At 40.3% G+C, this 15,579-nt stretch overlaps 1 protein-coding gene across 1 annotated transcript in view; it reads left to right on the top strand.

Annotated features, from left to right (window-relative positions):
- The window catches only part of MADD (MAP kinase activating death domain), a 2,427,721-nt gene that overhangs the window by 912,650 nt on the left and 1,499,492 nt on the right, over positions 1-15,579 (top strand). The window contains exon 10 of the mRNA XM_044082094.1: positions 3,882-3,892. Coding sequence (XP_043938029.1) covers positions 3,882-3,892 — 11 coding nt within the window. The remainder of the gene's footprint in view (positions 1-3,881; positions 3,893-15,579) is intronic.

Genomic DNA, 15,579 nt, shown 5'->3' with positions numbered 1-15,579 from the left:
ATAGATTGTATTTCTGTGGAAGTTAGGAGGAGAGAAAGTGATAAAGGTCTGGAAGATCTGATGGGAAGCACCATCATCTTGCAAGAAAGCTGTGGTGGCTTTTTCCCAAAGAGGGTAAAGACTCATGGGACCCAGCTTCATATAGATCCATTTCAATTTTAAGTAATGATTATAAAGTGTTTACAGCTGTATGAAGTGAATGATAGTGTTACCAAAGTGAATATATACAAATCAGTGTTTTGTGTGTGTGTGTGTGGGTGGGGGGGCATGTTTGGCAACATTAATAAAACAGAATGCAAGAAAATACTGCTGTTGGTGGTGGGTCTTGATATAAAGGAAGCATTTGATTGAGTAAGCTGGAATTTTATAAGGGCAGTGGAAGCATTTGCATTCCCTAACACAATAATGGGTAAATTAGGAGGTTATAGTCTGGCTTGGAGAATAGAATTAAGGTGGAAGGGTTCCTGTCTCAAGCTTTGTTTCAGTAGAGGAACCAGGTGGTGCTGTTATCTTTGCCATTTATTACTTACTTTATATTTAGAGCAGTTGGCAAGTAAAATAAGGGTTACAGAAATTCAGAGATATAGTTGGTATGGTAATCAAAGTCTTAATTTGCAGATGATATTGTTTTATACTTGATAAGTCTAGAAATGACATTTCGATGTTGTGGAACATTCTGAGACCGTTTCAGGTCTTTTCACGTTATAAAATTAATGAAGATAAACCAAAGGCTTAAGCAGTAAAGTACGTACCAACTCCAAATGTATGACAAGACAAACTATAAAATTCAACAAGGAAGAAACCGGGTACCGCATATGAAACCTCTCCGTTCATTCCAGTAAAAATAAGCACTTTCATTTTAAACAATGTTAAAACTCAGATAATTTTAAAAACACAGATGTTTTTGTTATCCATTAAAATCACATCATATCAGACAACCAATCAGCTTCAACAGCAACCACCCCACCCTCATTTAAACCTACAGTCAGTATCAGATTTAACAATAACAATGAAAAATTCCAAATTAAAAATTGACATTCAATTTTTATATCTTATTTAAACTTTCTGGATGTTGTATTTCACACCCTGTCATTGTTGTGTAAGAGCCCTTAATTTGAGTATGGGCACTATACCGGCTTGCTCATTCAAACCCAGCCAGCAATATATGTTCCAATACATTTGCCAAAAGATCTCTTTGACCTCTAAATTTATTTTCCATGGTCCCCCTGTAGGATTGATATGCCTGTTCCAGAACCATGAATTTAAATGAATAATTTGGTTGATCCTGAATATGTTTAAAAAGGGCATTAGGTGATGTGTATATGAATATTTATACGAAATTAAAAAAATGTAGTGCTCTAATGCCCTTTTTAAACACATTCAGGATCAACCGAATTATTCAGTTAAATTCACGGTCCTGGAACAAGTCCATATCGATCCTCGAGAGGGACCATGGAAAATAAATTTAGAGGTTAGGGAAGTCTTTTGGCAAATTTGTTGGCATGCATATTGCTAGCTGGGTTTGAATAAGCAGGTTAGTATAGCACTGAAACTCAAATTAAGGTCTCCTACAGAATAATAGGTTATATTCATTGTGAAATGCAACATCCAACATGTTTAAATAAAATAGAAAAATTTAATATGACTATAAATAATAAGGGGACTGTCAGTTTTTAATATGGATTTTTTCATTGATAATGTTAAATCTGATACTGACTGTAGGTTGAAATGGGAGTAAGGTGATTGTTGTTGAAGCCGATTCATTTGATATGACGTGCTTTTATTGGATAACATAAAAACATTGGTGTTTTTAAAATGAATTATCTGATGAAGTTTTAACATTGTTTAAAATGAAAGCGCTTATTTTACTACTGGAATAAATGGAGAGGTTTCATATTCGGTACATGGTTTCTATTTTGTAGGATTTTACAATGAAGTACGTACCCCCACATGGTTTGATGCAGCAATACCCATATTTATAGAGATACAATATGAGGATGTATTAAGTTGCATGGATTAAAAAGGATTATGTTATGGCTGCTCAGGATATGTGGGAGGAGACAAAATAGCGAATACAAAAACTGAGAAAAAAGTTCTTGTTTATGAATAGTAAGATACAAGCAGTGCAAGTGATTTAGTCTCTCTAGTTTTGTGTACATGTCAGACATATTTTTTATCAACCAGAGAAGTTGTGGTCAACAGTTGATTCAATTTTTTATTTTGGAGGGGAAGAAGGAAAGAGTTAAGTGGGATAATTGCATCCAAGTCCAAGGAAGTCATTGTTCCACTGTATTCGACAGTGCCCCCTTTGGTATGTACCTAACCAGGCCTATCCATCAGTTGGAACGTCCACAGAGGTTCCTCACTAAAAGAATACAGGGCGTATGTAAAATGTCCTATGCAGACTGCCTCAAGGCAGTATCCCTGTATTCTGTCTACTACAGGCTTTTAAGGGGCGATCTATGCCTGGCATACAGGACATTGTCAGCCCCCACTCTGATGGACCTCCTGTATATCCACAAAACAAACAGCATCAGAATTACCCATTCTAAAGACTTAAACCTTGTCTGTGATAAACAGGACCTGCTGGCAATGTAGGTATGTATCCCAGAGACTACCCAGTCTGTGAAACAGGCTTCCCATCCATGTGAAGCAGAGATCCTCCCTAAGTCAATTCAAGTGGAACTTGGACAACTGGATGGGAAACCAGAAATTCATCCCTGGTTTGGCACCTATGCCTCTAATGGACACAGGTGCCTGTAAGTGGTTCTTCTCCCAGGCCCATGTTTACACTTATCAAAGGTATCAGAACTTGTCAGAGATTTGGGATGCATGGCTTGGCATAAAAATGCCCTTGTTGTCCATAGGCTAGTAAACACCTATAAACCTATAAGTCGATCCTTGTCCTAGAGCAAGGTGGTTTAGGATTACCTGATGTATATGGATAGTTTAGAGCTATGCAGTTAAGTATGATATATATAACGCAAGCAGAACATTGTAAATCAAAGTGGAAAGGGATAATAATGATGCAAGGAGGGTAGTTAAGGAGTGAGTAGGATTTTGGATGCAGATGGTTAAGGAGAACCACCCCCATACAGAAATTCTATTCATACATGGAGAAAGCAGCTTTTGCTAATAGTGATGACTGCAAGTAGGGGCACAGAAAGTTTGCAAGAGGGGGTTGGAATTTACTGGAGAAAACAGTTAAGAGGCAAGATATTGGGAACAAATAACTAGAAGAGGGAAAGCTAATAGAGTGGGATGAGACCAAGCAGAAGTCTGAACTGCAGGTTAGAAATTACCTTCCATACAAGGGATTATCAGACTGCAGGCAGAGAAAGGAATATGAAAGTCCTAAGTGAAATACTATGTTCTTCACGTTTCACTGTTGCAGTCATTACATTTGGGTTATCTGCTTGCAGGTTAGCCCTCAGCTGGCCTGAATATCAAAGTCTTGGGTCCTGCGTCAGATGCTGTCTCTTCTTCCATGATGTCAGGTAGTCAGGGGTATAAAGCATGAAGCCGATGCCATTACATCAGTCTTTCTTGCCACGTGGTGCCCGAAGCAAAAGCAGTTCGCAAGTGCCGGTCGGTCGACTCCTGAAATTTTCGTTTTCGAGTTTCAGAACTGAAGTCTTCAAAAAAGCTAAGTACCCTGTTGGGGATCCTTTTTCTTGCTCTAAACCAATGTCAGTAAAAGTTAACAGTTGTATTACCTGTGGAAAGCAAGTACCTCAAAGATTTTCATTCGTACTGCATTCCTTGCTTAGGCCCAGACCACGACGTCCCTCTGTCGGGTTTGTGCCTTATTCAATCCTCAAACCATTCATTATCGGTCCATTTTTGCAGAAACTATTTCTGTACTCTGTTTAATTATCCAGAAGTGGCTTCGGTAAGCCTACCGACATTCCAAAAAAACATAAAGACAGAGACCGACCGCATAGGTTCAAAGTTGACGATGACGCTTCCGTTAAGCTAGTCACCAGTTCGCCGGTACTCAGTGAGGTGCTTTCGCAGCCCCTGATACCCGCTACTTCAGATTCGCAGTCCTCTACTGAGACCCATTCGGAGTCCGGTATGCCGTGAGATGCTTCTTCGACTATGGAACCTGCGGATGTCTCTACCTTGGATGGGTCCGGAGCTGCTGTGCAGGCACCGGCTTCTGAGGGTGTATTTAGGCCTATGGACTTGTATTTCAAACCGACGCCATCTTCTTCTTCAAGGCCTAAATCTTGACCCACGCCTAGAAAACTGACATCCAAACTGCATGGTCAGGCCCATATGCCTAAAAAGCAAATAAGAATGGCTGAAGACCTTATTACTTTAATTAGGGGGAAGCCGGTCTTCTCCCTCCAAAAGACCTAGAATTGATTTTCCTTCTGATTTTTCTGATCAGGATTCTAAAATTTCTGTTTCTTCTGATTACCAGGATTTGCCCTTATCTACCTATGAGGATTCTGATGCAGAGGACTCCATTTCCTCTGCTTCCCCTCCAGAAGATTTTTCTTTTGGTGAACCCTTGCACACTCTCTTATGGAGTATTTCCGCTGTGAAAGCCATTATACTCTGACTCCAAAAAGAGGCTTAGGGAATTCTTACTCCTACCTCAATACACAGGCCTTTAGCTATCCCACCTGCCCTAGACATTGTAGATGATGCCTTCTTGGAATCTAGCCTGGTCCAAGACACTTTACCTCTGGCTCCCAGGAAACCTGACCGGTATTAGAGTACCTGACTCACAAGTTCCTTTTCAATAATCCTACTGCGGACCCAGAAACCATTTCCCAGGGACCTAAAGGCATTAAACCTACTACTGTCAAAAACCCTACCCTCTCTGATAGAGATTCCAGGGCCTTCGACAGATGAGGTAAGAAAGGTATACACTTCTGCTACCTTGGCCATTAGGGCCTTAAACTGCCAGTTTCATATGTTAAAGTATCAGCAACATATTTTGGGACTACTTAAACAGAAAATGATGTTGATTCCTGACTGTGTTGAAAATAAAGAATTACAGGATTTAATGCATTCTGCTGAACAAGTTGGTAAACATATTTTGCAATGTGATTTTGACTCTTTAGAAGCATCTTGCAGGGCTGCTGTCACTGGGTCTGTCCTGAGAAGGCATGTTTGGCTTCAGGAGCAAAATTTGCCAGATCATGTTAAAGCTAAATTACTGGATGCTCCCTTAAACCAAGATCACGTGTTTGGCAATAAAGCAGAAGTCCTTACAAAGATGGAGGAAAAACCTAAATCTATGCAAACTGTTAAAGATTTCCTGCAAGTACAGCCTCCTAGATTCAGTAGGCATTGGCCTTCTAAGAATTGGTCCTTTCCTGTCTCATCCAGGCCTTCTCAGTCCAAGCCCAGGACCAGCAGACCACCTAGGCTACAGTCTCAAGGTACTCACAGGCCTAAGCAGTGGGGGGCTTCCACTTCCAAAGCTGGAAGTTGTAAGACACCCCCCTCTGGAAAACCGTCACAATGACTTAACCGTAATCCTTCACAGCCCTGCTCAACTGAATGCTCCCTTAAGGGGAAAGAGTGCACTGCATGAAAAAACTAGGAACTCATTACCTAGGACAAATGGGTTTTAAATATAGTTTCCCAAGGATACAGATTCCACTTCCTCACCTTACCAATCCCAAACGGTTGGCCGGACCTACCCCCAAATCAGTGGGCAGAGGCTCAACAGCAGGTTCTCTCTTCTAAGTATCGGGGCTATTCAACCTGTCCCAGCAGAAGAAAGGGGACAAGGTTTTTACTCGAGACTATTCCTGGTACCCAGAAAAGACAGCTCCTGGCTTCCTGTCCTGAACCTCTCTATTCTAAACACCTTTTTGGTAATCCCAAAATTCAAAATGCTAACACTTCATCAGCTGCTTCCTTATGCTAGGCAAAGATGCCTGGTTGGCAACCTTAGACTTAAGGAAGCTTACCTGCACATTCCAATAAGGGAATCTTGCAGGAAATACTTAAGCTTCAGAGCAGGCTACATGCACCATCAGTTCTCTGCACTTCCCTTTGGCTTATCTACTGTTCCCAGGGTATTCACAAAGTGCCTAGCTCCAGTCATTGCATTTTGCAGGCAAAGAAATATTCAAATATATCCATACCTGGACAATTTTTTAATTCAGGCAGAAAGCCCAGACATGCTACTAAAACATCTGGCATTTGTAAAGAAACTTCTAACCTCACTGGGGTACACCATAAACAAAAAGAAATCTCATCTAGTAGCCTGCCAACAGATTGTATTCCTGGGAGCAAGCTTGAACACAACTTCCCAGATGACATACCTCACGCCAAAAAAACAAGTTTATTTGACAGCCTACTTCAAACTACTGGCCACAAAGACCCAGCTATCTGCAAGGAAAATCATGCAAACCCTGGGGTTCATGGCCTCTTGCATTCTAATAATTCCATATGCAAGACTGCATATGAGGAAACTACAATGGTATCTAAAAAGCCTATGGTGTCAACATTCTCAGCACCTGGAATTAATGATTCCTGTGATTCCTTGTATAAAGACAGAGTTCCTTTGGTGGGCAGAGGCCTGCTACCACAACAACAGACTGCCATTCATTCTACTCCCTGCTGCGCAAACCCTAACAACAGACGCATCAGACTATGCATGGGGGGCTCACTTGGCAGGGCAGTGCATTCAGGGCAAATGGAACCCAAGTCAGATGCACCTGCATATCAATCAAAATGAAGTATTAGCTGTATAGAATTCACTGACAGCCTTCAAGGACCACATTCTTCCAGGAGGGAGCCCACTCGTATCCTCTCTGCAGACTAGCCATGGCTCTGTGGAACACAGCCTTGAGCTACCAAGTGCACCTACAAGCTCAGTTCCTGCCAGGCAAGCTAAATTCACTGGCAGATGACCTAAGCAGAAATCTCATGGACCCACATGAGTGGAAACTGGAACCAAAAAGATATTCAACATTTTGAGAAACAAATCGGAGAACCCAGAGATGGTCCTGTTTGCCTCCCCTCAGAACTACCAACTGGACAAATTCTGCACAAGGACTCCCCACAGCCAAGCTTGGAAAGTGGATTTCCTGTCCTTCATCTGGGAAAGCCTCTCAGTTTGCTTTCCCCTCTGCCTCTCTTCCCAAAAGTTCTGCTAAAGATCAAACAAGACAAACCAAGGACAATACTGATTGCACCAGACTGGCCACGCCAAAACTGGTACGCCCTCTTGCGCAGTATGTCACTGCTAGATCCATGGCACCTGCCTCAGATTCCTTCCCTGCTGTCCCAGCAGGAGGGGCAGCTTCTGCACCCCCAGCTTCAAACCCTGAACCTTGTTGCCTGGCTAATTCCCTGAGCTCTCCAATAGCATCACTTAGTAAGCAGGTGCTAGATGTCATTCTGGAGGCCAGGAGGCCTAATACTAGAAAATCCTATGCTGAAAAGTGGAAAAGATGCTGTTCCTGGAGCCAGACTCAAGGGATGGGCACAACAGTGCCCAGCTTACAGCATGTTCTTCAATACTTAACAGAGATGCTCCACAAGGGCCTTTCCTTCTCATCAATTAAAATTCATGCCTCAGCCATTTCAGCTCATTATAATACTGAGCCACCCCTCTTCTCTCACCCCCAGCTGAAACAATTCCTCAGAGGACCCGAAAATTTAAGAGCACCCTGGAGAGCCCGTACTCCAGCCTGGGACCTTAACTTTTTATTGGAAAAGCTCACTCTACCTCCTTTTGAGCCAGCTGCAACTGCAGAGTTGAAATTCCTTTCTTGGAAAAGTGCTTTCCTTCTAGCCATCACTTCAGCAAGAAGAGTATCTGAACTTCAGGCCCTCATGGCAGTGGAGCCCTTCATCATCTCCCATGCTGACAGGGTGTCCCTCAGGACCAGTTCTTCCTTTATGCCCAAGGTGGTATCCAGTGTGGCCCTTAATCAGTCCATTCATTTGCCTACCTTTTTTTCAAATCCACAGAACAAAGTAGAACGAGTACTGCACTCTTTGGATGTGCACAGACAACTAAGATTTTATTTTGACAGGACTAAGCCTCTCAGAAAAACTGAACAGCTGCTAGTTGCCTTTGCTGCAGGGGCAGAGAGGAAGGCCATTGCAAAGCAAGCCATTTCTAAGTGGATAGGCCTCCTTTGCAGTCTTTTCTGCTGTAAGCAACATGGAAAACTTATCCCTCAGGGGATAAGATCACATTCCACCAGGGCTGCATCTACCTCTACAGCCTTTCTCAGAGGTGTCTCTACCAGGGACATCCTAGAAGCTGCTACCTGGAGTTCTGTACATACCTTCACCAAGCATTACTACTTGCCTATGTTTTCTGAATCCAGAGCTGGTTTTGCCACTGCAGTCTTGCAGGGCTTAATAGTTGGTCCTAATGCTCTTGAACTTCCTCCTCCCTGCCTTAGCTTTGGGAATCTACCCAAATGTAATGACTGCAACAGTGAAACACACAGAACATAATACAGTTGTGTACACTTACCATAAATGTAGATGTTAGAGTGTATTCATTGTTGCAGTCCTGGTTACCCTCCCTCCAGCCCCCTGACTTCTCTTGGCTATACCTTTCTCCTTGTTTAGTGTATTTCAGCTTTCTGGTCTATTTGCTTTTTGTTGGAGGTGTAACCTTTATTTATATATATATATATATATATATATATATATATATATATATATATATATATATATATATAAAATTGCATCCCATTATGGGGGCACCTGATATCTGGTGCAAGAAAAATTGATGTAATGGTGCCGGCTGCATGGTTTTATACCCCTGACTACCTGACATCATCCGACGCAGGACCCAAGACTTTGATATTCAGGCCGGCTGAGGGCTACGTGTAGGCAGATAACCCAAATGTAATGACTGCAACAGTGAATACACTCTAACATTTACATTTATGGTAAGTGTACGCAACTGTACTTTTTTTATACCCCAAGTAGACTTAAAAATGTTTTTACACAGGTTGATCACAAATACTAGTAGTGTGATTCGAAAGAGTTATACAACCAGAGGACATGCTTTTTGGGAGTGTAATGAGCTGGCAGATTTTTAAATGTCCCAACAGAGTATTCTGTCAGAAATATTTGGGCTGCAAACATAATTGAGGAATTATTCTTTTGTGGTAGCACGCAGGATCGAAATTGCCTAGCGCAGTAAGGCCTTACTAAGTTTAATGTTTTTGGCTGCCAAAAATCAATTGCTAGAAAATGGAAATCAAAGTCTAAGCCAGATATAATTGATGTATTGAATACCGTTGAGTAGAAGAACTGGAAGAGTAGGATCTTTAGAAACGAGGAGTAAATTACATAGAAGTAACTAAAATTTAATGGAAAAAATCGTGCATAATGTTCAGCAGGTGGGGGAGAGATGTTTAAGGGAAGGCAGGAATTGAGCAAGTTTGTGTAATGTTGGAGTGAAGGATACTTGTTAGAAAATGTAGATGTAATGTATAACGCATCAAAAATATTAATATGGTTTCTTTTCTTTTCTGTTGATACACATGTGCCCATGTCTTAAGTGATAAGTTAATGAAGGTGTTAAATACCTAGCAGTAATTTTATGCTGTCTCTATAGTGGACCAATGTGTGGTAAGGTCCAAGTTTATGGCTGCACAGTTTTTGTGACACAGACATTGTAGGGAGGAATCTTTTGCATGGAGACTGAGTGGTAAAATTAGTAAAATGTCTGTTTCAAGATGGTAGTAGCAGTTCTACTTATTTCCTTCTGAGCTCATAGTACAGAATTGTGTAACACTCCCAGTTCCTCAAGTTTCTGCTTGTCCTCTGCCCCTCTCCAGCAGTTGCAGGATTGTATTTTCTTATTTATCTAGTATTTCTTTTCTGCAGCTACCATTCTGTTTTCTCAGGTCTTGGAACCATGTGGGAGCTACCAAGAGGAAATGATTACTTACTGTGGATGCACATCTTTTGCTTTCCATTGCTTGGGGTCCTAACAAGATGTCCTGCATCTAGCTTCAATAGTCATCACTGATAGGATAAAGTACAACAACCTGGGAATGGTGGGAAACCTTGGCAGTTAACACAGAGGACTAAACGTCTGAGCTGTTAACAAGCTGCTACTTGTAGTCAGGGGTAGAGAGTTTGATCTTCCATCTGTTTGCTGTGTTGCTCTTAGTAAGTCACTTAACCTGGCAATACTCCAGGGTTGTCCATGAAAAGTGACACATCTGTTTAGTAGGCATTCCTGGGTAACAAATTGATCAAATAAAAACTGCAGATGTTTTTCCTACCACATTTGGAACTGTGGTTGGAATTTGTAGCTTTAGGAATCTGTAATAATGTTTGTTGGTGAGAAAAGTTTACAAATTCAAGGCAAAAAATTACTTTTAATCTGAAGCCGAGTGTTACATTCTTTCATAATCTGAAATGCACTGAAGCTGTCAGATACTGTGTTTAAATCGTGAATTCTTTTGGCATATTCTGGGCTTAAACTGAAGCTTGTAGGTCAGATCTTGAGGATTTATATTGATTCGTCGAAGGCATTTTCAGTGAAAGCAAAAAACGTGCTCAAAATCAGTTCACCGAAACTACCTTAAGTGAGCATTAAAATAATTTTTTTATGTGGGGGACAGCACCCTGTACCCCTTTGTGATTGTGTAGACCATCTCTGAGATAACATAACCGTGGAGGAAAAGGCAGTCTCCACTGTCAAAAGTGTTTTCAGAGAATTGCCTTCAATTTCTTTGCTTGAAACTACCTTAGATGAGATGACATGCTCCCAATTTTGATTGAGTACAAACTCGGGAAATGCTTTGTAGTATTCTTTACTATTTTGAAGGATTATATATATATTTTTTAACAAGAAACGTCTTTATTAAAATATCACGACATAGACAATCATACATTTATATAAACAAAAACAAACCATATTTACATGTTTTCAGTTGCATTATGCATCATTTGTAATCTTTCCAGTTGTCAAACATTACAAAGCTCATTCAATTCCTGCTGTCCTTTAGAACTTTTTGCCTCCAAAACATTATTGTGCATGTATTCCCACAATTCCCATTTTTTTCTATGTAATTTTCTCCTACCTGTTTCTATAGATCCCACCTCCAGTTGTAACTCCCCTTGCCAGGTACAACATGAGGGTTCTCCACTAGACACTTCAGGTACAATGGTCCATCAGGTACCAGCCAACCAATGCGTTTGAGTTTTTATCAAACATTTGCAGGACACATGAACGTGGATTCAGTTCCCGAAGGTATGTCAGGGTTAGGCATTTGTCTCTCCCCCTCCCAAAGCCACAGTGATCACAGACGCTTCTTATCTAGGATTTGGGGGAGGGGGCATTGCTTGGGAAAGGCTGTCCACACCACATTGTTCCCTTACAGGGCCAGTTTTCACATCAGTATTTTAGAAATGAGGGCAGCTGTCCTAGAGTTGCAGGTCTTGCAGGATGTCCTTCATCTGGGGATGATTTCTATCCAGACTGACATGTTGGTCAGTATGGTACATCAACACGTTGAGGGGGGGGGCACAGTCCTATCTATTATGTTGAAAAGCGATGAGAGTGTATCAGTGGACGATATCTTCTGATTGCTTTGTGATAGTAATGCACATCTTGGGGAAATCCAGTGTTTAGCTGGACAAGGTGAGCAGGTCTATCCTCCTACCTCGAGTGGTCCCTCAATCCAATGGTAGCACAGCAAATTTTCTGTTGCCAGGTCTAACCATGCAATGATCGCTTTGCACACCCCCCCCCCCCCCAACAACATGGTGTAGCAGCTATTTTGTCTTGAATCCCTCAGGAGGGTGAGTCACCAAGGATGCACTCTACCACATTGAACCCCCCTCCCCTGATTCCTGCATGCTTTTCCTCTTAGTGTCCTCATCTCAAAATTTCTGCAAAAAAGCATTATGGAGGAAGATTGCAGACATTGTCATTGCCCTTCCTCTGGCTTCATTTGATACACCTCATTTGGGTGCTGGTCCCTGATCCATACCTTCTCTCACCTGTCTGGAATGCCTTATTCAAACGTCCAGGTCCTCAAGTTAACTACTTGTTTCTCCTTTTCTAATTATGGCTAGGCCGCCACCCCAGTGATCTACATTCTTATATCATCCAAGAGATCATCTAGTGGAAAAACTTGCAAATGTAAGTAGAAGAGAGTTTTTCTATTTTGTTCTGTCAATGGAATCTAGACCCCTTTTGTGGCTCCTCTTTCGGCCGTCTTAGATTTTCTAGCATCTATTTGTCATGACTAGATCAGCTACTCTACTAAAAGGTTCATTTAGCAGCTGTCTGAAAGTTTCATATTGGGGAAAAGCAGTTGACATTACTTCTCTTGGATCATCTGAAGCTTTAAGGGAGTGCTTTCTTCCTCAGACTTTCCCTTAAGGATCCCACTCATCTTTGGAATATGACCATTTTTCTTTAAGCCTTAACAACCCTTTGAGCCTACAGCCAGAGTATACATCAGATGTTTGACTTGGAGAACAATTCTGGTGCCAATAATTGCAGCCAGGAGAATATTACAGCTGCATGCTTTGTCCTGCAAACCTCCTTACATTATTTTTCACAAGGCTAGACTATCACTGTAAACTTATCTTTTATTCCTAAAGTAGCCACTGAGACTTCACTGAACCAGTGCATCAGCCTTCTGGTTTTCTTTCTAAACTTTACTAACAAGAGTATATATGCTTCACTTGCTGGCTGTGCATTGCCAGCTCCGTTTCTGTCTCCATTGTACCAAAACTTTTAAGAAGGCTGACAACTGTCTCTTTATCTAAAGCTAAGATGGGACAAGGACTTTCAAAAGTATCTTTAGCTAGATGGCTATCTGACTATATCACATCTTTATAAAGAAAAGGACCTCTCTCTGCCTAAGCCTGTAAAAGCTCATTCGATTAGATCTTTCTCAAATTCCACTTCTTTCTTTTCCAGGGCTTCCATTGAAAGTATTAGTGCTGCTGCCACTTGGTCTAATGCTCTCACATTCATTTCTCATTTTAAGCTGGATTTGCTCTCCAGGAATAGGGCAGCTTTGAGCTCAACCATTCTGAGCAATATCCTCCTTTGGGATTATACCAAGAGTTCATTAAATGGGGTCTCTGTCGCAACTGTTGAAACATATGTGTACCTAACATAAAGATAGATCTGTTTTGTCCACTTTCATCCATCCTCTGCTTTCCTCCCTGCTTCCCACTTCCATTTTATGGAAGCTACCTCTCTTTGTTTTCTGGTATGACAGTATGGTCCGCCTCTGGAGTAGTGTCTTGCACTCTTTTGGCTCCAGAGCAGCACATACTCTGAGATCTTTTGTGTTTCAAATGGCTGATATCTATCAGTTTGTTTTGCTGTGCCATGGTGTTGCTGGCAAACACAATTGGAGGTAATAATGGGGATAGTGAATTTTAGCTAAGGGGAGGAACCTGAGCTTTGGCCATTCTAGACATTAGAATCTAAAGTTGGATCCAGGGTCGAATCAGAAGAACCATCCATTGAGGTAGTATGGAAAGAGACAGCACAGATATATTGTTATGGTAAGTACATTGTGTAATAACCTTAGACAGCTATTTGGAAAAAGTGTTTTGTCACAGGTTCTCCCTTATCTTCACAAGAAATGAACAATTGATAAGATCTGAAAGGTTTAGTTCTGTCAAGATAGTACTCGAGGTGTCTGTGGACATCCAAGATGTGGAGTATCCTTTCTTGCTCATTTTTAGGTTCAGGGAAGAAAACTGGGTAAGGGATAGTTTGGCTTAAAATTAACTCTGATTCGAATTCAAGCTGTAGGAAATGAGATAACGCTGTCTCACCATAAGGCTTGCTACCCTGATATCCTTCTTGCAGAAGTCAGAGAAATTGGTAAAGCTGTTTTCCATGTTAAGAACTTCAGGTTAGCTGGTTTAAATAGAGCAGGGGTTAGTTTTTCAAAAATCAAATTAAGGGAGGGGTCAGTGGTTTTCTAGGAGACCTCTTATGAAAAACCCCATTTTAATTCATGTAAAAATGGCAGATAAATGAACCTTGATGGAGGAATAAGAAAGGCCATAGGATTGTAACACTCAAATATTGTAAAGCCAGAGAGCATCTAGTTGAGAATAGGTGTTGATTGTGTTGTTCACACCAACTTGTCCTGGTTGTTTTATTCGCAACAACTAAAAAAGCTTTACATTTACTAATACATGATTTTCTAGTAGAAGGCTTTCTTGCCTCCATTAGTACCTATGGCACATCCTCAGTAAACAGTTGTCTTAAAGGGAATTAGGACCCTGTCATCCAGGCAGTCAACCGAAGATGTTTAGGCTGGGCTGTATCAAATACTCCTGTACTTAAGAGTAGATCCATTTTGTGAGGAAACTTGTGGTAACTGCCCCTGGCCAGTTCAAAAACAATGCATGGTGCACCTGAAGAACTTAGATAATGGTTCTCAATTCACACCAACAGCTTTCTAATTTTGTGCTGCTACCCCCCCACTCAACTGTTTCTATCTTTCTTGTAATTTGAAAATATTACCCCTTATAACACCCTGCATTTACTGTTATTTCAGTCTATAAGGTGTTGTGTACTCTTGATATATCAATATTTATATATTTATAACACTGGATACGGTTTGCTACACTCCCAAGGTCTCAGTGCAGCTAACAAACTATTATATTGCAATTCCTGTTTAGATAACATTTCCAAAAAAATATATATATCTATCTATCTATATATATATATCTATATATATATATATATATATATATATATATATATATCTATATTTATATAATGTGTGTGTGTATATATATGATGTATATATGTGTGTTTGTGTGTGTGTGTATATATATATATATATATATATATATATATATATATATACACACGCACATATATATATACATATATATAGGTCTACTATAGTTGATTGAAAACTCACTTGATTGAAAATGAAATTACTAGGACCACTTCACTGAAAATTCACTTGACTGAAAGTCATTTCATTGAAAGTTATAAATGGCCTTTTTCCCATTGTAGTGCGACCCTGGAATTAGTATATAAAGTAAGGGGGGGATGTGGGAGGCAAAGCCCCACACATATCTTGGTTATATATTCTCTTTCGGAAACAGTTATTTAGTGCACTTGTAAGTATCACTGTGTATAGTTTAAAATGTTTATAATATGTGGGGGGCTATGCCCCCCCCCACACTCCCCAATGTGGGCTGTGCACACCCTTTTATATATATATATATATATATATATATATATATATATATATATATAAATATATATATATATATATATATGTATGTGTGTGTGTGTGTGTATATATATATATATATATATATATATATATATATATATACACAAAAAAAATATAAAACTTAAGAACTAAACATTCAGAACCAATAACTTCAGAGCTATGGAAAAAAGCTGCATGTAGACCGATTATATTTAGCGCTTGCATTCTTTAATATCGAAGAACTTCATCAGAATAAAGTGGTGTCTTACATACAGTGATATTTATATCTTATGTTAACAATGTAATAGTGTCATGTGCACGAAATAGTAAATATTCAAATAAATTAAACAATTGATGTTAAGTTGTCTATCTTTCGAAACTCTGTCTCCGGTGTTCA

Source organism: Protopterus annectens, chromosome 9.part0 (assembly GCF_019279795.1).
Source record: "Protopterus annectens isolate FY-2018-M chromosome 9.part0, PAN1.0, whole genome shotgun sequence".
In the NCBI taxonomy this organism is placed as follows: Eukaryota; Metazoa; Chordata; order Ceratodontiformes; family Protopteridae; genus Protopterus; species Protopterus annectens.
This window is presented reverse-complemented; position numbering and strand designations above follow the sequence as displayed.